Below are 21424 nucleotides of genomic sequence, written 5' to 3' on the forward strand. Positions count from 1 at the left end.
GCAAAGGGAACAGATAGCAAGTCCCAAACTAAAGAAAAAAAACCCAAAACCCAGGGGAGTGGAACAGGAGAAAGTCCCAAACAGACCTTCTAGTCAAAGGAAGGATAGGAACCTGGAAAAGGTCCTGTGAAGTGAAGTTAAGAGTGAGGGGCAGAGAGAAAGGCTCCAAGCTTCAGATGTAAAAAGACAAAAGCTGCAGAGGGCAGATTTAAAACGAGAACAGCTTGCAAGAGGCCAGAAGGTCCAAAAAGACGGCTGAAGGTCTGTAACTCTTTGCTATGGGCATGTGAAACAGTAGTGTACTGTTGACAGCTGAGTCAGTGAGAGAAAGTACGTGGAAGACAGCTTGAATGCATGTGGTGACCCACGGGAGAGTAACATCAGAAGGAGAGTTTGAAACCCTGGAGGTGAACCCTTGCAGAAGGCGTCTGAGAGAAAGCGTGGATTTGGGAGAAGATTCCAAAGCGAGTGTGGAAATTGGAAACCCTCGTGTGAAAGACAGAGTTCAGTGAGACTGCTTGGCTCACGGTGTGACAAGTGTCTAGTGGGGAGTTGATGAGAGATCCATAACATCTAGTTGAGGTGGCATCTGTCACTTTGTTTCAGAGTGTGGTATGTCTGACCACAGGTTACTTATTGGTTTACGTGCACTGTGTACTTACTGTGAACGTTAGAATATAAGATAACTTTTGTAACTTGTGTTATCCTTACAAATCTGTATATATCTGTAAAGGAGTATTGTCATATAGTTCATTTTGTTTTATTTAATAAATGTTTTATGCTTTTGTTAATAGGTCATTAGCTGACTCTGGTGACTCTGTTCAGTAGCACCTGTCCATGTATCTAAATTTAAAAATCAAGCTGGGTTCGACCTGGGGATCAGGCTTTGCCAGTGGTCGCCTCAGCTGGAGATCATAACACTATGATTCTAAGATGAGAGGAGTAAATATTTGGTAGAGGATAAGGACATCAGCATTGGAGTGAGTGAATAGTTGGTCAGATTAGTGATTGCAGAAGTGTTGGGAAAGAGGACCAAAGGCTAGACAATCGGCAGGTTGAAAGTAATTGACTTGGGGAGACATTTTTGGTTCAATACATAAGAAAGTGATTGGAATGGGACAGGGGAATAAGGGTTGTGAGGGATTCAAGAAAGTGACCAAAGATGGTTTCACCTGTGATCAAGACTATGGGATTATAGAGGCCATGTGAGGTGGAAAGTGAGTGTGCCTGTGTATATGGGCTGGTGAGTGGGAGAAGGCTCTTGTGGATTATAAACTGGCATAGACCAGTTGGGCCAAATGGCCTGTTTTTGTGCTGTATTCTATATAGTTCTTTGACTCTATACATAAAAGATTGCAGGGTTAGTCAGTATTGTATCCACATTTTTTTCTATACACAATAAAAGTGCAAGCATGCATGAGAGTTTTAGTAGAACTAGTAAGGATCCAAAACTGTTAACCGTAACTATTAACATTATCTGCATGTGGTCTTCATTTGTTTTTCTCTATATGGCTTGAACAAGTCACAGAGATTGACCTTTTTAACTGCCCGTGACAAATATCATGTTCGTTTTCTTCAAGTTGTCCTGGTTCCAGATTTCAGTAGAGGTGGTCCAACTGGAATTGCTAAACGCATCTTCTGCCATGATAGATGTTCCCATTAAACTTTGTACACAAAAACACATTAAAATATTTCATAATTACAGTTAATATATACAGGGCATTTCTGAGCTAAGAGAAGGGTAACAATTGTGCAGATGTTTATTGTGATTCATTATTCCCCAGGACATACCAGCTTATGTCTTGGAGGATGTAAATGATTAAAGGTGGGGATTCTTTAATTCACAGTTGTCAGGAAATCAACTTTTGAAAACAAGACACTTTTGATTTCAGTGCTAGGAATACTTTGGCAGTTATCAGAGGATTAATGGTTGCTGAGTTTTTTGGTCCCATGTCCTGAATATGTATGCAATATTTAGATGAGGAATTAAGCTTTGGAAGTCTTGTTGCACTTTTAACAATAGAATAAGGGTGGCCCAATAGCTCAAGCAGTTAAATGTTTGACTCACAACTAAAAGGTTGTCAGCCCAATTCTTTGGACTGGCTGTCATTCTCACTGATCTGTCTCAGTGTCATCAGATTGTTGGCTTGAGCCCTAGGCAGCAGTGAAATGTTCTATTTGAGGAGTAGGGTAAAGGGACGTTGTTCAGTTCGTCACACTTCAATTGCATCTCCAGCAAGCTGGTCATAAGCATCACTGCTGAGGATTATGATTAAATCTCTGCCCTGGATACCTCTAACATCTGTACACATCAAATTTAAGGAGCAAGAAGAGAACATGCAGGCAAAAAAGGGATAAGATAAAAGAGCAGTTATGCTAAATCTGCTAAATGTTCAAAGTGCATTTTAAATATTCTGGGTAATACAGCCAAAATGTCAGCAGGACAGGAAAACAACATTCTATTTGCAGAAAAGTTACTGATTAAACAAAGTGAAATTTGAAAATACGGCACTTTAAAACAACCTGTGGCAATCCCATGGGTACATAAAACAACAGGACAGTACAATACAACCGCCAGAGCTGGCACACTGATTGCAGAATTTAATCTATGTTTTGTACCTCAACTAAACAGGCTACTGCCGGTTTAAACCTACTGTTTACTGCTATTTAATTATCTATATATTCTTTAAAGTATTGATTGTGACACAAACAGGCTCAAAGGTGGAAATTTTAACCAACAAGAACAGGTGGGTTTCGATCGGGTGGGATGTTAAATGTGGAAATAACAAGTAGATGGGCAGAATCTCCTGCACTCACCCGCTCGGGTAAGCAGCGGCCAGCAGGGGAGATCTTCCGGGAGGTGACCATTAGCAAGGAAGCCCATCCTCAGGGATGCCTGCGGTCATGATTGAACCTCCATGATTGAGCCTTGTGATACTGGCATTTTGTTCAACCTCTGCTGTCCTTCTGAATTCTCGCTGAAGGTCAACTCCGAAGTGTTGTCGGTCTCCAGGCACAGTGTGGTCCCGTGTGACTATGGCGAAATTCCTAAAATGTCAGAAAATGATCTTTGATTGAGGCCTTAATTACGTTGATTACCTACATGCCCACCCTCTGTTGAGCAGCCCACCCCTGGGATACTCGCCTGGAGGCAGGGCCACGTTTTGTAGCCATCCTGCTGGGAATTTCCACTGCTTTCCCGCCCTGCCTCCAACGGACCGGGAATATTCCAGTTGACATCACCAAGAGTAAGTACATTACGCCAAGTAGGCTACTTTGCATGATCCTAAACTGCAGTTTTGCAAATATTGTGGGATATTTTCAGCATGAAAATAGGTGTGAAACTAGAAGCATAAATATAGCCTGCCACACATCCCTAAATTCACTGAGGAATAATAATAACAACTTGCATTTATAATCACAGCTTTAACATAATAAAACATCCCAAGGCACTTTAAAGGAGGAATATCGAGCAACGTTTGACATCAGGCCACATTAGGAGATAAGGCCGTAACTTCCGGTGGAGTGGCAATTGAGTCAGATTGCCACTCTGCCCGAAAGTACTTAACCTGGAAATCCAGGCGATCCTATCTCGCCCAACCTTCTGACTCAGGCTGGGCAAGATCTGTCTAATGCAGCTCACTCCCGGGACCTCGCATCAAGGGCAGATTAGTCTCAGGTAAGTAAGCCGTGCCCCCGCCTTTTAAGGCACTAGCTGCTGTAAACCAGGTAAGTTTAAAGGTTCAGCCAGGTTTAAAGGTCTTTGACAAGCCTGGGAGAAAATAAATGTATAAGGTAAGTGGGTAGGATTTGGCGGGGGTTGGGTTGGGTCTGGGTGGGAGGAAGGGGAGTTGGGCCTGGCTGGGGTGGGGTGTGGGGCGGGGTGCTGAGGTCAGCAGTCAGGTCTTGGGGGAGGGAGAACCATGTAGGGGGGTAGTCAGGGGGTGGGGGGAGTCTTTTGTGGGGGTGGGGTGTCCTATGAGGGTGAAGTAGTCGAAGGGTGACGAGGTAGTCCTGTGTTGGTGGGGAGTCCTGTGGTGGGTAGTAGTCTGTGGGGTGGGGGAAATCCCCTGGAGCACTTGGGGGTTGGCGGGTGTCCCATGGGAGGTCAGTGTTGGTCTGTGCAATAGTTACCCAGAAACTAGAAATGGTTTAAATTCTTCTAACTTTTTCTGGGTAAATATTGATGTAATACAGTTGGAACCATCCGAATTTGCAATTTAAATCCTATTTTCAGATGGTTCACACTGCAGGGCAATTGCCCATCAGAAGTTTGCAGTTCCTGGGCAATTGCCTTGCAATCCATACCTGGGAACTTCCCGGGAGGTTCCCCACAGATACACTGCCCTGGGAGCTCAGAAGTTGTGGCCCATTAATTAAGGCAGGTATCAAAAGCTGGGTCAAGGAAGTAGGTTTTAAGAAGCATCCTGAAAAAGGAAAGATGGGGGAGAGGTTTATGGAGGGATTTCCAGATGTATAGACTAAGCAACTGAAGGCATGACTGCCAATAGTGGAGCGATTAATTTCAGCGATGCTCAGAAGTCCAGAATCAGAGGAGTGCAGATATACCAGAGGGTTGTAGGACTGGTGTAGGTTACACAGTTAGGGAGGAGGTGTTTTGCAAACAAGATTGAGAATTTTAAAATCGAGGAGTTATTCTCCCAGGAAGCAATGTAGGTCTGTGAGCACAGGGATGATGGGTGAACCGGACTTCCTCTGAGTTAAGGTATGGGCAGCAAAGTTTTGGATAGGCTCAAATTTGGGTAGGTGAAAGAAGGGAGGCCAACCTGGAATGTGTTAGAATAGTTATGCCTAGAGGTAAAAAAAGCATGAATGAGGATTTCAGCAGCAGATAAACTGAAGCAGGCCAAAATCGGGCTACAATATCAATGTCTAAGTAGGTGGTCTCAGTGATGGCGCAGATATGTAGTTGGAAGCTCGCCTTAGGGTTATGGGTTGACAAATATGGGTTTGTCTTATGGGGAAAGGTTGAGCAGGTTGAGTCTATATTGGAGTTGAGAAGAATTAGAGGGGACCTTATTGAAACACAAGATTCTGAGGGGGCTTGACGGTAGATGCTGAGGATGTGAGGGAACGTAGAACTAGGAGGCACAGTTTCAATATAAGGGGCCTCTCATTTCAGATGGAGATGAGGAGGAATTTCTTCTCTCAGAGGGTCATTAATGTTTGGAATTCTCTCCCCCATTAAGCAGTGGAGGCTGAGTCATTGAATAAATTCAAGGCTGAGTTAGACAGACGTTTGATTGATAAGGGACTCGACGGTTATGGTGGGGCATGCAGGAGGGTAGAGTAAGGCCACAATCAGGTCAATCATGGTCTTACTGAATGGTGGAACAGGCTTGAGGGGACAAATGGTCTACTTCTGCTCTTATTTCTTATGTTCTTATGATATCAAGGTTGTAAACAGGTTGGAAATACAATGCAGTAATCCCCTGTGCTCAGTCAGAAATCAAGAAATGTTCTGACTCCGAAAAGAGCTTTAAAAGCAGCAAGGATTTATTAACATATTAGCATAGTCACACTGGCAAGAGACTGTTCACCTGCTGTGTGTGTGGGAAGGGATTCATTCAGACATCCAACCTCACTGAACACCAACTTGTTCACTCTGAAAAGATACATTTTATATGTTCTGATTGTGACAAGAGATTTAAGAAATGCTTTGGCGTATAATTGCATATTTTATCACAACTTAATGTCCCAATGCATAACTTTAAATTCAATTACTTTAATTAATTAACATTAAAGTTCAACTCATCTGCAAAATTGACTCAACATAGTTGTGGGTCTGCAGAAAAAAAGGAACTTGAAAAAATGTTCTGTGGTGCAGTGAGAGACTACATTAAAACAACTTTACAAATTGATCAAAACCCTATTATAGTAAACAGAGCTTAGAAAATTACTGTCATATTAAAGCCAACTGAAGATGTGACCAAGTTGAAAGTAAATTGCAAAGTTTTTTTGAACATGGTGGCTGAGCTGACTAGTTGGTACCTTAGTTATTTTATTACAGAAGGTCTTGGCAGCATCCCTACTTCTGCACCAGAAGCCCTAGGTTCAAGTCCCACTTCACTTGATGACCATAGCATGAGCATTCATAACGTGGCCTAACAAGTTGATTATCAGTGTATAAATCCTTCCAATGTGCCTGATAGCAGGTGTAAAAATGGAGAGTTTCCTCATCAGCCATACTGCAAAAGGCAACGGCAAACCATTGCAGTCCTTTGCCAAACATAATCAATCCAATGGAAATTCATAGTTACCAATGCCCTCTTTGGGCATGGTACCTGAAGGAGGAGGAGTTATTTTATACACTTCATGATCCCCTGGAAGCTTTCCAAACTCTGATTTCTGGCAGATTAGAAGGAGCTGCCATGCGAAATCAAGGTTGACTTACAAAGAGCTCGAGAGGTCTTCCGTCAGTTTATCCAAAGAAAACATAAATTTGACTTATATTCCTCAGAAAGAAAACAGGTTCCAAAGCACTTCACAGCCAATGAAGTACTTTTGAATTGTAGTCACCATTGTAATGTAGGAAACACAACTGCCAATTTTCACACAGCAAGATCCAACAAGCAGCAATGAGATAATTACCAGCTAATTTTGTTTCAGTGATGTTCGTTTGGGATAAATATTGGCCAGGACAACAGGAAGAACTCCCCTGTTCTTCTTCGAATAGTACCATGGAATCTTTTACATCCACCTCAGAGGGCTGACAGGGCTTGGGTTTAAGATCTCAACCAAAAACTTAATTAATAAAATTTCAATTGGGGTAAGTATAACGGTAAGTGAATTAATAAGAGTACTAGCACAGAGTAGATCTAGAGGCTTAAATTAAAATTAATAATTTATACAAGGTACAACTAGATTATAAAAGAGGGAATAGAATTTATTTTCTTAGATCATGGATGGGCAGCTATTACTTGCAATTCCTGCACCATGTGGAAAAATGTGTCTTGGGGACCATGTGTGACGGAAGCATCTCCAGCTGCTTGAGCTCCAGCTCAGAATTTCTGAGCTTGAGGGGCAGCTGGAGTTACCCCAGAGCATTAGGGAGGATGAGAGTTTCCTGGATCGTACGTTCCTGAAAGTGGTCACCTCACAAGCAGTAAGAGCCCAGAATAGTAGATGGGTGGCTATCCAGAAGAGTAGGGAGAGGCAATAGGTATGGGAGTCTTTGGGGCATTTACCGCTCTCAAACCAGTAGTCAGCTTTGGAGATTGCTGAGAGTGATGACCCCTCCAAGGAATACAGTTCAGACCATGGCATTAATGGGCATGGGATTACACAGGAGGGAACAGCAACGATAGAAATGTGGTCATTACAAGAAATTCCATAGTTAGGGAAACAGACAGGTATTTCTGTCACCAACATTGTGAGTCTCGCATGGTTAGTTGCCTCCCTAGTGCCAGTGTACAGGACTTCACAGAGAGTGTACAAAATATTTTGCAGGGGAAAGAGAATGAGCTCGAAGTTGTGGTACACGTTGGTGCTAATGATATAGAGAGAGCAGGTGTTGAAGTCCTACACTTAGATTTTCAGGAACTGGGGGATGGGGAGGGGGGAGGGGGAAGTTAAAAAGTAGGACCTCAAAGATAGTAATCTCTGAATTACTCCCAGAGTCACACACTGGTGACAGTAGAAATAGGAATATAGAGGGGGTTTGAGGCATGGTGGAGGAGGGAGGGCATCAGACTCTTGGGTCATTGGGATCAGTTCTGGGGCAAGAGGACCAATGTACTTGTGGTGAGGTCACTAGTGTGGTTGGGGAGGGTATAAACTAAATTGACACGGGGATATGCACCAGACATAGAAAAGAGGAATAAGGTGCATTAGGGAGTAAGAGTGTTGTAGTAGGGAAGGACATAGTACCATATTTGATAGGAGTAGACTAAGAAGGACCATGAGGAATATAAAAACAGGTTTACAATGCATGTATGTAAACACACAAAATGTGGTGAATAAGGTTGGTGACCTACAAGCGCAAATAACCGTGTAGGAATACGATGCAGTGGCTAGAAGAGAAACTTGGCTTAAAAATGACGAGGACTGGCTGCTTAATATTCAAGGATACAAAGTGTTCAGAAAAGATAGAGGAGGAGAAAAGGGAGGAAAGGTAACAAAACTGACAATATCGTAATGTTTGTAACAGAGGATGTCCTTGAGGGGGCAAAGAAAGAATCTATTTTGTTAGAGTTGAGAAACAAAAAGGGTATAGTTACACTAATGGGGGTATTCTGTATGCCTGCAAATAATGAGAGGGCAATTGAGAAGCAAATCTGCAGGGAAATCAAAGAACTGCAAGAGTGCTGATCTGGGGGGTTTTAATTGCCCAAATACCGATTGGGATAATGTTAGAGTAAAAGGTAAAGAGTGGGAAGAATTTCTAATATGTGTTCAGGAGTACTTGACTAGTATGTCCTTTGTCCAACTCAGAAGGAGGCATTGCTGGATCTGGTGCTGGTGAATGAGGTGGGCCAAGTGGACCAAGTGTCTGTGGGGGAACACTTGTTTAAGAGCATTCATTGTAGAATAAGGTTTAGATTAATAATGGAGGAGAACAAGGAACAATCTAAAGTACAACTTGTATTTTGGAAGAGGGATAACTTCAATGGGATGGGAAGGAATTTAGCCAGGGTAAAATGGAACCAAAGATTCACAGAAGAAAACTCTACCAGAACAATGGATGATCTTTAAGGAGGAAACTTTTCGGGTACTGGCTAGGTACATTCCAACAAGAGGGGAAGGTAGACGAGCCAAAGTCAGGTATCCTTGGATGACGAGAGGCGTAGAGAATATGACTAAAAAAATGGTGTATGATGCATGCCAGAACCAGGCTAAATATAATAAGATGAGAGTGCGACTGTCATGCCATGCTCCTAGGATGGATGTACTGGAAAGGCTGGCAATGATTAGAGTGTATAGGTTGCCTGGTCTAGATGGCTTCTTGAGTTCTCTGCCTGAAGGCAGGTGTAACCCACAGCGCTACAACCTCCACCATTGGTAGGGCAAGGAGGCCAGTCCAAAATCCACCCCAGCCGGAACAGGGATCAAACCATGTGCTGTTGGCACCAATCTGATCCACACTGGCCGTCCAGCCAATTGAGCCAAACAGCGCCCCCCCCCAAGGAGTCCAAGTTGCTGTGGCAACATACACTCTTACATGCATGTTATAGCCTGGAGCTATGGATAGTGATGGTGGAGGCTCCAATTTCTTTCCATCACATGGCTGGCCAGGAATCTCTCCCACTCTTACCGCCTGCCATTGGCGTATTTTGGTAGGTTTTAAAAGTTGATACTCTACCTGTTTGGCCAGATTATGAGCTCACCTTCCTTGGCCATCGAGTCCTGCAGTGAGACTTGATCCTGGAGCTTCTGGCTCAGACGCAAGGACACAACCCACTGCACGACAAGACCTCCTTCATGGCTTATATTCCAAGTCACTAAAACAAGTAGGAGTGGAGCTAGCAGTCAGACTTGCCAGAGACTTCCAATTTTTCTTCAGTATGGAAGAGGAGGCAGAGGATTGGAGAGTGGCAAATATGACACCCTTATTTAAGAAAGGGTGTAAGGACATTCCTAGTAACTTCAGGCCTGTCAGTTTAACATCAGTGGTGAATAAGGTTTCAGAAACAATAATGAGGGAAAAAAAATTAACAGGCACTTGGAGAGGTTTGAGCTAAATAAGGAAAGGCAGCACAGATTTGTAAAGTGCAGATCATGTTTGACTAATTTAACTAAATTTTTTGATGAAGTAACAGGGAAGATGGTGAAGGGAATGCAGTGGATGTTGTTTATGTGGAGTTTAAGAAAGTGGTTGACAAAGTACCACTTAAAAGGCTGGTTAAAAAATTGAGGTTATGGAATAGGAGGGTCAGTGTCAGCTGGGATCAAAAATTGGCTTAAGCAGTGAGTCATGGCAAATGGTAGTTTTTCAGACTGGAGGATGGTAGACTGTGGTAGATGGTAGCGATGGCCTTGGTAAGTAGGAATTGAGTAAATTAGAAAAGTATAATATTTTTAAAGTTCCTATACTTGGATTTTACTGCGTAGCACCAGGAATAAGGGAAATTTAGGGCCAATATAACAAAGTAATATAAATAATCCAATGTAGAATAAAGTTAACGTAAGGGAAGTAGAGTTAAGACATGGCATGGCAGCTCAGTCAAGTGGAATGTGTGTCCTGTAACATGTGGAAAGTCATGGATGCTGCCGGTGTCCTAGCTGACCACATGTGCAGGAAGTGCTGCCAGCTGCAGAAACTTGAGCTCTAGGTTTCAGAGCTCGAGCGGCGGCTGGAGTCACTGTGGTGCATCCACGAGACTGAGAGCTACATGGATAGCAAGTTCAGAGAGGTGGTCACACCACAGCTTAAAGGCCTGGAGACAGAGAGGGAATGGGTGACTACAAGGCAGTCCAAGAGAAGTAGGCAGGTAGTGCAGGGGTCCCCTGGGGCCCTGCTCACAAATCGGTTTTCTGTTTTGGAAGCTGGTGAAGGCGCTGGCTCCTCAGAAGAGTGCAATTAGGCCAAGTTTGTGGCAACGCGAGCGACTCAGCTGTACAGGAGGCGAGGAAGAAGAAAAGAAGAGTTATAGTGATAGGGGATTCACTGGTTAGGGGAAGAGACAGGCATTTCTGTGGCCGTAGACTTGACTCCAGGATGGTATGTTGCCTCCCTGGTACCAGGGCCAAGGATGTCACGGAGTGGCTGCAGGACATTCTTCTGGGGGAGGGTGATCAGCCAGAGGTCGTGGTCCACATTAGTACCAATGACTAAGGTAGGAAGGGGGATGTGGTCCTGCAATCAGAATTTAGGGAGCTAGGTAGAACATTAGCAAGCAGGACCTCTAATGTAGTGATCTCCAGATTGCTCCCAGTACCACATGCCAGTGAGTACAGAAATAGGAGGATAAGGCATATGAATGCATGACTGGAAAGATGGTGCAGGAGGGAGGCCTTTAAATTCCTGAGACACTGGGACTGGCTCTGGGGGAGATGGCACCTCTACAAGCTGGATGGGTTGCACCTGAACAGAGCTGGAACTGAATTCCTTGCAGGGCATTTTGCTAGTGCTGTTGGGAGGGCTTTAAACTAACTCGGCAGGGGCGTGGGAACCAGGAGAGAATATTAGAGAGGAATACCAAGATGCACAAAATACTGGGAGTAACAGATAGCACTAGTATAGAGAATAGTAAGTTAATAGGTAAAGCCGGGTTAAGGGAGAAAGTAACGAAATCTAAATCAGGGTTACTATGCAAAAGTGTAAATGCATGGAGTATAATAAATAAGATTGGGGAGTTACAGGTGCAGGTTGCCATGTGGAAATATGATGTTATGGCCATAACAGAGACTTGGTTCAAGGAAGGGCAGAACTGGATGTTAAAATATTCCCAGGTACAAAGTGTTCAGAAGAGATAGGAAAGGAGGAGGGGTGGTGGTATTGGTTAAGGAGAGCATTGCAGTGCTGGAGAAAGAGGATGTCCCAGAGGGTCCAAGGACAGAATCAATTTGGCTAGAGCTAAGGAACAAAAAGGGTGCAATTACATTGCTGGGTGTAGTCTATAGACCACCAAATAGCGAAAAGGACGTAGAAGAACAAATCCGCAGGGAAATTACGGAGTGATACAGGCATTATATAGTAGTTATAATGGGGGTCTTTAGTTACCCAAATGTAGACTGGGACAATGATAGTGTAAAGGGCGGAGAGGGGCAAAAGTTCCTAGGTTGTGTTCAGGAGAATTTTCTACAGCAGTATGTGTCCAATCCAACAAGAAAAGACACACTGTTGGACCTGGTTCTTGGAAATGAGGGGGCCAATTAGATCAAGTGTCAGTGGGGGAACATTTAGGAGACAGTGATCATTATATTGTACGTTTTAGGATGATGATAGAAAAGGACGATAGGCAATCCAGAGTAAAAATAATTAACTAGACAAGAGCCAACTTCAATGGGGCAAGAACAGAGCTGGGCCAGATAGGCTGGAATGAAAAAAACAAAAACAGAATTACCTGGAAAAACTCAGCAGGTCTGGCAGCATCGGTGGAGAAGAAATCAGTCAACGTTTCGAGTCTTCATGACCCTTCGGCAGAACTGAAGCATAGTTAGGAGAAAGATGAAATATAAGCTGGTTTAAGGTGGGGGGGTGGGGGGAGAGAGAGAAGTTGAGGGTGTGGTGATTGTGGAGATAAGCAAGCAGTGATAGGAGCGGATAATCAAAAGATGTTACAGACAAAAGGATCAAAGAAGTGTTGAAGGTGGTGATATTGTCTAAGAAAGGTGCTAATTAAGAATGGAAGACAGGACACTCAAGGTACAGCTCTAGTGGGGGTGGGGTGGAAAGACTAACAAAGTTTTAGTTTTAGATTTAAAAATAATGGAAATAGGTGGGAAAAGAAGAATCTATATAAATTATTGGGAAAAAAAAAGGGAGAGGGGAGAAACGGGGTGGGGATGGGGGGAGGTGGGGGGGTGGGGGAGGGGTGGGGGGGGGGGTGGAGTTTAAGATCTAAAGTTGTTGAATTCAATATTCAGCCCGGAAGGCTGTAAAGTGCCTAGTTGGAAGATGAGGTGCTGTTCCTCCAGTTTGCGTTGGGTTTCACTGGAACAATGCAGCAAGCCAAGGACAGACATGTGGGCAAGAGAACAGGGTGGAGTGTTAAAATGGCAAGCGACAGGGAGGTTTGGGTCATTCTTGCGGACAGACCGCAGGTGTTCTGCAAAGCGGTCGCCCAGTTTGCGTTTGGTCTCTCCAATGTAGAGGAGACCGCATTGGGAGCAACGAATGCAGTAGACTAAGTTAGGGGAAATGCAAGTGAAACGCTGCTTCACTTATGAAATGCTTCACTTATGAAATGAAATGCTGCTTCACTTATGAATGAAAGATTGGCAGGAAAGGCTGTAGCTGAACAATGAGCTACCTTCAAAAAAGAATTGCTTCAGGCACAGTCAAGGTATATTCCATCGAAAGGGAAAGGTAGGATAAACAATTCCAGAGCTCCCTGAATGAAAAAGGAGATTGAAATTAACATAAAGAAGAAACAGTGCTCTTATGACAGGTGTCAGGTAGAAAATACAATTGAGAACCAAGAGGAATACAGAAGGTTCAGAGGGGAGGTGAAAAAGCATATTGGAGAAGCGAAGAGGGATTATGAGCTAAGACTGGCAGCCAAATTAAAGGGGAATCTCAAAGTCTTCTGTAGGCGTATAAATAGTAAAAGGGTGGTAAAAGGAGATATAGGGCCAATTAGGGACCTAAAAAGGAATTTACACATGAACAAAGGGGCCATGGCTGAGATTTTAATTGAATACTTTGCAACTGTCTTTACCAAGGAAGTAGATGCTACCCAGGCCATGGAAACTTTGTCACTAGAAGGGTTCAAAATTGATAAGGAGGAAGTGTTAGATAAACTGTCGATACTTAAAGTCGACAAGGCACCAGGACTGGATGAGATGCATCCAAGGATGTTGAAGGAAGTGAAAGTAGAAATTGCAGGGGCACTGGCCATAATCTTTCAGTCTTCCCTATACTCAGGGGTGGTGCCAGAGGACTGGAGAATTGCAAACATTACGCCCTTGCTCAAAAAAGGCTGTAAAGATAAGCCCAGCAATTACAGACCAGTCAGTTTAACTTCAGTGGTGGGCAAGATTCTAGAAACAATTATTCAGGATAGAATTAGTAGTCATATGGAAAAATATGGGTTGAAACAGAAGAGCCAGCATGGATTTTTGAAGGGGAAATCGTGTTTAACTAACTTGCTTGAGTTTTTTGAAGAGGTAACAGAAAAGGTCGATGAAGGTAATGCTGTTGATGTAGTGTACATGGACTTTGAAAAGGCATTTGACACAATACCACACAACTGACTTGTGAGAAAAGTTATTGCTCATGGAATAAATGGGACAGTAGCAACATGGATACAAAATTGGCTGAAAAATAGGAAGCAGAGTGTAATGGTCGATGGACATTTTTCGGGCTGGAGGAAGGTTTATAGTGGAGTTCTCCAGGGGTTGGTATTGCTTTTCCTGATATATATTAATGATCTAGATCTTGATGTGCAGGGGACAATTTCAAAGTTTGTGGATGATATGAAGCTTGGGAGTGTTGTGAACTGCGAGGAGGACAGCGTGGAACTTAAAGAGACAAATTGGTGGAGTGGGCAGATAGGTGACAGATGAAGTTCCATCCAGAGAAGTGTGAGATGATGTATTTTGGTAGGAAGAACAAGGGCAGACAATATAAAATAAGGGGTGAAATTTTGAAGGGGGTGCAGGAGCAGAAAAACTTGGGTATATATGTGCATTGATCATTGAAGCTGACAGAACAGGTGGAGAGAGCAGTTAATAAAGCATATAGTATCCTGGGCTTTATTAATAGGGGCATAGAGTGCAAGAGCAGGGAGGTTATGCTGAATTTATATAAAACACTCGTTAGACCTCAGCTGGAACATTGTGTACAGTTCTGGGCACCATATTATAGGAAGGATTGGAGAGAGTGCAGAAGAGGTTTACAAGAATATTTCCAGGGATGAGAAACTTCAGCTATAGAATACATAGAAACTAGGAACAGGAGTAGGCTATTTGGCCCTTCGAGCCTGCTCCGCCATTCAACATGATCATGGCTGATCCTCTGTCTCAATGCCATATTCCCACTTTCTCTCCATACCCCTTGATGCCCCTAATATCTAAAAGTTTATCAATTTCTTTCTTGAATGTACTCAGTGACCCAGCCTCCATAGCCTTGTGGTAGAGAATTCCACAGGTTGACCACCCTCTGAGTGAAAATACTTTTCCTCATCTTAGTCCCAATTGGCCTGCCCATATCCTGAGATTGTGGCCCCTGGTTCTAGACTCCCCAAACAGGGGAAACATCCTCCCTGCATCCAGTCTGTCTAGCCCTGTTAGAATTTTATACGTTTCAATCAGATCCCCTCTCATTCTTCTAAACTCTAGTGAATACAGGCCCAGTCGAACCAATCTCTCCTCATACAACAGTCCTGCCATCCCCGGTATCAGCCTAGTGAACCTTCGCTACACTCCCTCCTATGACAAGTATATCCTTTCTTAGGTAAGGAGACCAAAACTGCACACAATACTCCAGGTGTGGTCTCACCAAGGCCCTGTACAATTGCAGTAAGACATCCCTACTTCTGAACTCAAATCCTCTTGCAATGAGGGTCAACATACCATTTGCTTCCCTAATTGCTTGCTGCATCTGCCTATTTACTTTCATTGACTGGTACACAAGGACACCCAGATTTCCCAATATATCACCATTTAAAAAATACTCTGTCTTTATGTTTTTCATACCGAAGCATATAACTTCACATTTATCCACATTATACTGCATCTGCCATGTGTTTGCCCCCACACGCAACTTGTCTAAATCGCCCTGAAGCCTCCTTGCATCCTCCTCACAACTCTCAAACCTGCCCAGTTTTGTGTCATCAGCAAACTTGGAAATATTGCATTTGGTTCCCTCACCTAAGTCATTTGTATATACCATGAATAGCTGGGGCCCAAGCACTGATCCCTATGGTATACCAGTAGTCACCGCCTGCCATCCGGAAAAAGACCCATTTATTCCCACTCTCTGTTTCCAGTCTGTCAACCAATTCTCAATCCATGCCAGTATATTACCCCCAATCCCATGTGCTTTAATTTTTCCCACTAGCCTTTTATGTGGGACCTTATCAAGAGCCTTCTTGAAATCCAAATACACTACATCCACTGGTTGTCCCTTATCTATTCTACTAGTTACATCCTCAAAAAACCACACTAGATTAGTTGAGCATAATTTCCCTTTTGTAAACCCACGCTGACTTTGTCTAATCCCGTTAATGCTTTCCAAGTGTTCTGTTACCACGTCTTCTATAATAGACTCTAGTTCTCTGTTTTTTCTCTCCCTCCTTTTTTAAATAGTGGGGTTGCATTTGCCACCCTCTAATCTGTAGGAACTGCTCCAGAGTCTATAAAATTTTGGAAGATGACCACCAATGCATCCAATATTTCCAGGGCCACTTCCTTTAGTATGCTGGGATGTAGATTATCAGGCCCTGGGGATTTTTCAGCCTTTAACCCCATTAATTTCTCTAGCACCATTTTTTTACTAATACTGATTTTCTTTAATTCCTCCCTCGGTTCCCTAACATTTCTGAGAAATTATTTGTGTCCTCTTTTGTGAAGACAGAACCAAAATATGTGTTCAATTCTTCTGCCAGATTGGAGAGGTTGGGACTGTTCTTCTTGGAGAGAAGAAGGCTGAGAGGAGATTTGATAGAGATGTTCAAAATCATGAGGGGGCTGAACAGAGAAGATAGGGAGAAGCTGTTCCCTCTTGCAAAAGTATCAAGAACGAGAGGGCACAGATTTAAAGTGATTTGCAAAAGAAGCAGTTGTGACGTGAGAAAAAACTTTTTCACACAACGAGTGGTTCAGGTCTGGAATGCACTGTCTGGAAGTGTGGTGGAGGCAGGTTCAATTGAGGCATTCAAGAGGACATTAGATGATTATTTGAATAGAAACAACATGCAAGGATACCGGGAAAAGGCAGGGCAGTGGCAGTAGGTCATAATGCTCATTTGGAGAGCCGGTGCAGACATGATGGACTGAATGGCCTCCTTCTGTGCCATTAAGATTCTGTGATCCTGTGAAGGGGCAGGATGAATTGAGAGAGTAATCAGAAAAATCTGTAAGATCTTGGGCTCTATCAATCAAGCTTGATTGGATTGCTCTGCTTGAATTTGATGGGCCAAATGGCTTCCTGTGCTTAATGACCCTGTGGGTGGAATTTAATGCCCTCCCCCCGTGACAAGTTTGATGGCAGGAGGGCACTTAATCAGGCAGGATGTTGGCAGGTGGGGATTTTGCCACCTTCGTGCCTCCACCCTGATTAAGTCTGTGACAGGAAGGCCCATGACTGCCTTCCTGCCCAGCCACCAACTGAGGCCCTTAGGTGACCAATTGATGTCCACTTGAGGGCCTCATCCTGCTTCTGCTGGTACTACCCAGCAGTGGGCGGGGGTCTCATGTGTGGGGAGCACGACAAGCAAACCCATGTGGGTTGTTTGCAGGCTCCCAGGGGGTCCCTTGTTATCAGGCACCCTGTGCCTGATCGAGGGATCCAGCATCGGGAAGGGGGGTACCCACTGAAAGCCACTCCCCTGCTCTTACTGCCGAACCCCTGGCCATGACCCCCCTCTCTGTAATCGCCACCCCACGACCACCCCCTCCCGCCATCACTCCCTGTGACCTGGGATCCAGTGACAATCCTAGGCCTCAAGAGGGTGTCGTACCATCAGCAGCCACCTGCCTCTCTGGTGGCGGACAGGTCCTCTGCCCCCGGGGTCCTTGATCACATGGAAGGCCCATTGATGCCCCGTTAAGTGCCTAATTGGTATTTCTTAAGATGCAATGTGGGGCTCTCACCTCCAACCGTGGAGCAAGACCCCAGTCACCTCCATTAAATGCCACCCTTTGACTTTGATGGCACTTCTGACAGTGAGCACTCCTCAGTACTGCACTGAACCAAGGCTGACAGCACATTTAGGCTTTGGGTCAGGAGTGAGTGAGAAAGTGACATGGTGGGATGAAACAGCAAAACTGGGCTCATAAAAGAAAATCAAGCTGCTGAAAAGTGGGCGGCCAATTCACTGAGCCCATTTTCCACTGCCAAGGAAGACTAATTTCACCCCTGATGTGTTTCACCTCACATTCTGTACATGAACGAAAAGGTTACTTGTCAAAAACTTTCCACAGAATTAATACTGCTAAATTCGGAAGGTGGAGGTGGGGCTGTTCTAGGTGACTTTATTTGACCCTTTGGACCACCAGCGCCCTCCTGTAAAACTATCAATTCAAAGCTGGCCCTTGTTCAGGGTGGCTTGGATTAAATCAAACATTGGTCAGTTTGGGAACCTCCCCTTGTTTGAATGAACTCAAAATCCCTGAGAGGGAGCATTTCAAAGTCCCTGTTTGTATTGGCGGTTTGAGCTGGTAGCATGTGGCTGAGGGGCTTTAGCCGCGGCATACTGACAGAGCTGAGCCGAGCTGTGACCAGTGAAGCGGGACAGGCCATGGCGAGGGTCTATGTGAGTCGGCGGATCCCGCAGGAAGCGTTGCGGCTGCTCCGGGACTCAGGCATGTGAGTAAGGAGTAGGGAACCAGGGGACAGATGAGAGGACCAGTGTCTAAAGCCACTTACTGTTCAGACTCTTTAAACTTCACTTACCGAGATTAACCCGTCAATCGCCAAGACTAAACAGCAAACAGCTACCTTATTTAGGCTATGAAACTTGAAGTTGTTTTAAGTTACAGGGAACCAAGCACCTTGGTACTGAGGAGGTGTTTAACAAGAGACTGGGACCAGTTCCAGTTAACCAGATCCAGAAAGCAGTAAAAGTTTGGAGATACCATGAGGGAGAGAATGACAAACTGATCCTGTTCACAGGGTCTTTAAAACTCAAGCTATTTATTTGCTCTTCCGTGAAGGGAATTCAGAGGATTTCTTTAAAATTTTCTTCCCTTGTTAATTTGTTTTAGTCCCCTGCGTTTGCCCCCTGGGAATGAATCTTTGCTCTCCTCCTTGTCCTTGCTATCTAGACGTTAGCTAAGATGTTTAGGGTCGCTACCTCTCGCATAACTCATTCAAGCATGCAACTTTAAAAGGCAGGGCATAGAGGCATTGTAGCTGAGCCAAGTCCACACTCATTGTACACAGACAGACATATGGACATGCACAGGTACTTACCTGGGGATGGATCTCTAAGGCTAGTTAAAATCCATTAGATACCTGAGTCATGCAAATTGGCCAGTAATGGTATGATGGGTATGCTGCAATTGGTGTCAACATCACTGTGTTATCATTGTCCAATGATCCCTTCTGGAAGTACATGCAAGGACAGAATTGGACTTGGCTGTAATGTCCCTGGTACCAACTAATCTGCTGTCAGGAGCCACCCAGGTTCACACTTGATAAATGGCTAGTTTGATAAATACCAGAGAGCTGTCCGAGCCATAGGCCTGTATCCAGTGAGGCGTCAATGCCTTCAGCAAAAGGAAGGAGGATCACCAGTCTTTTCATAAAGTATGAAGAAAAGCCATAACTGGTAATGAGCTGCACAGTGTCAGCTCTCCAGTCATGATCTTGCTCTCTATAAGGGGTAGTGGGAAATGAGGAAAGGCTCTGGCTCCTTTCAAGGACCCATTTGAATCATTCTACCCAACTGGTTTAATCCTCTGATGGAAAATTCTGCATAAACATGCACTGATTCCAAAAGATGATCAAGCAAAATACCAGAATACTAATTCCCACATTTTCAGTATTTAAACTTGGCCTCCTTCTTTCCATAGACAACCTGCCACCAGCAGCAGAGGGCCAAGCTTATCACAAAGTATTTGGTCATCTCTGTCCATGAGTACTGCTATAGCAATCAATCTGACTCCCTGCCAAATACTTATTCAATTAGTCCCCCTCAGTTGCTAAATGGAGACAACCCCAAAAAATAGTTTTGGGAAACATATGAGTGATGTCAAAAGAGCAACCAAGATTAAGTTGGTGACCTCAATTCAAATTTTAAAATTGTGCACTGAAGGAAAATAATGTAGTGCTCCTAAATGTATTATTCAGTGCCAATACTTTCCACTGTTGTGATTTGGACTTGGCTGCAGGACATCAGAAGTGTTGTGTCCATGTGTATGTATCTTTTAATAATGCACTTCAAGATGGCAACCATGCACCAAGGACAACTCTTCTGGTTAATCTCTAGATTTTTGCCTACATAATAACAGTGATTGCACTTCAAATTGTCTCATTGTGCTTGAAGTAGTTTTGGGTGTTTGAGTGATGTTAGAAGGTGACATAAAAGTAAGTTTGAACTTTGAAGGGAAAAAAAAAGTCTCAAGCTAAGTTCTATTAAATCTAGAACTCTAGTTCCTTTTTTTAAAAAAGTACATAAAATTTCATGGTGGCCTTAATCTTACCTAACTTTTATGTCTTGTTACTGGGCAACATAAAATAGAGCTGTTTTAAGGGTCGGCCATTAACCTGACCGTTCATGGATAAGTATAGTGTTGTGCAGTGCAAACAGTCCCGCTATACGCCCCCAAATAATGGTCAGTCTTGTAGATCAAAGTGCCGCCAGCAACAATGCATGATGATTAGGATAATTTGGGCTTTTTTGCTGAGATTTTACTCATGATCTCCTTCCACTGCTGCAAGTTCAGTGAAAATCCTGCACTGATGAGGGAAAAAAGCTCTGTGAAAATTCCCAAGGTGTGTTTAAACAGCCAGAAATTTAGTTTGTTAACAGAAAAACCAAAAAATTAAGTCCAGATTTTAACACCGCTCATTTGTTAATTAATTCTGAAGCCAGATGGTGAAGTAGGAAACCAGACACCAATTTTTTATTTAAATACTAGATTTATTTACAGAATGCAGTGTTACATATGTCGACAGCCTCCCTGACCAACACCCATGTCCCACAAGTGTCTCTTTATACTTTTTTGTAAATTAAACAAATTAACTAATTGACAGCTCTTTAAAGGGGCACTGTAACAAAAACAAAATCTTGAAAGGAAACTTATCAAATTTAAATTAAAGTAGTACTTTGGGGGGAAATGATGCAATCCAGCCCTTGAGTCGCCCACCAGATGCGGAAGGCCTCAAGCATACATGCTCTATCTCCGGGGAGACCTGGGTGCAGATGTAATCACAAGAGGCAGATTGAATGACCCTCTCAGCTACCTGCTGCCTATGCCTGCTCACGACCCCCTCAAATTAAAAAAAGGGTGTAACCTCACACATCCAACATAAACATGGAACATGGGCTCCTCAAGGCTACAGAAAATACAGACAGCTTGGGAGTCTGTGAACCATCTTAATCCTTTGTTGCATGGAACTGCTGTGTGCAACACCCTCCACGCTAAATTCCCTGACAATTGACCAGGGTGAAGAAGTGGAGGGAAGTCCCTTTTTATAGTTTTTTGAGAATACCCAAATTAACAAAATAAACTAATTAACTGATCAGCCACCCCTTAAAGGGGCACTTTAACAAAGGCAAAACTTTAAAGAAAACTTAACAAATTAAAATAAAGTATAATTTTGGTTGGAGATAATGCACACCAGCCCCTGCAGCACCCACCGGTAGCTGAAGGCCTCAAGCATACCAGTGAACACCACATGCTCTCTCTGCAGGCGTGGATGTAATGACAGAAGAGGGGCAGATAGTCCCCCTCAACCTCCCACTGCCTGGACATATTTATGGACACCTTGGATAGGCTCAGGAGCAGGCTAATGAGGAGGTCCTTTGAACTTCACGCCGCCCCCACCCCCCACTCCCTCACCCCTCACTCCACACCAGCTGGCCAAAAATGCCTTAAAGGGGCACTGTAAAGGAAAAGACAAAACTTTAAA

The 21424-nt window shown here is 43.8% G+C and overlaps 2 protein-coding genes across 2 annotated transcripts in view; one reads left to right on the forward strand and one right to left on the reverse strand.

The window, feature by feature from the left end:
- Window positions 1–3242, reverse strand: part of LOC144697899 (uncharacterized) — a 51268-nt gene extending 48026 nt beyond the window's left edge. The window contains exon 1 of the mRNA XM_078569869.1: window positions 2818–3242. The gene's annotated coding sequence lies outside the window, so the exon portion shown is untranslated. The remainder of the gene's footprint in view (window positions 1–2817) is intronic.
- A 14730-nt stretch (window positions 3243–17972) lies between these two features.
- LOC144697976 (glyoxylate reductase/hydroxypyruvate reductase-like) overlaps window positions 17973–21424 on the forward strand; it is a 69037-nt gene continuing 65585 nt past the window's right edge. Inside the window, exon 1 of the mRNA XM_078569930.1 lies at window positions 17973–18154. Coding sequence (XP_078426056.1) covers window positions 18012–18154 — 143 coding nt within the window. The 5' untranslated portion in view covers window positions 17973–18011. The remainder of the gene's footprint in view (window positions 18155–21424) is intronic.

The sequence above is a fragment of the Cetorhinus maximus genome, chromosome 2, assembly GCF_964194155.1.
Source record: "Cetorhinus maximus chromosome 2, sCetMax3.hap1.1, whole genome shotgun sequence".
Lineage (NCBI taxonomy): Eukaryota > Metazoa > Chordata > Chondrichthyes > Lamniformes > Cetorhinidae > Cetorhinus > Cetorhinus maximus.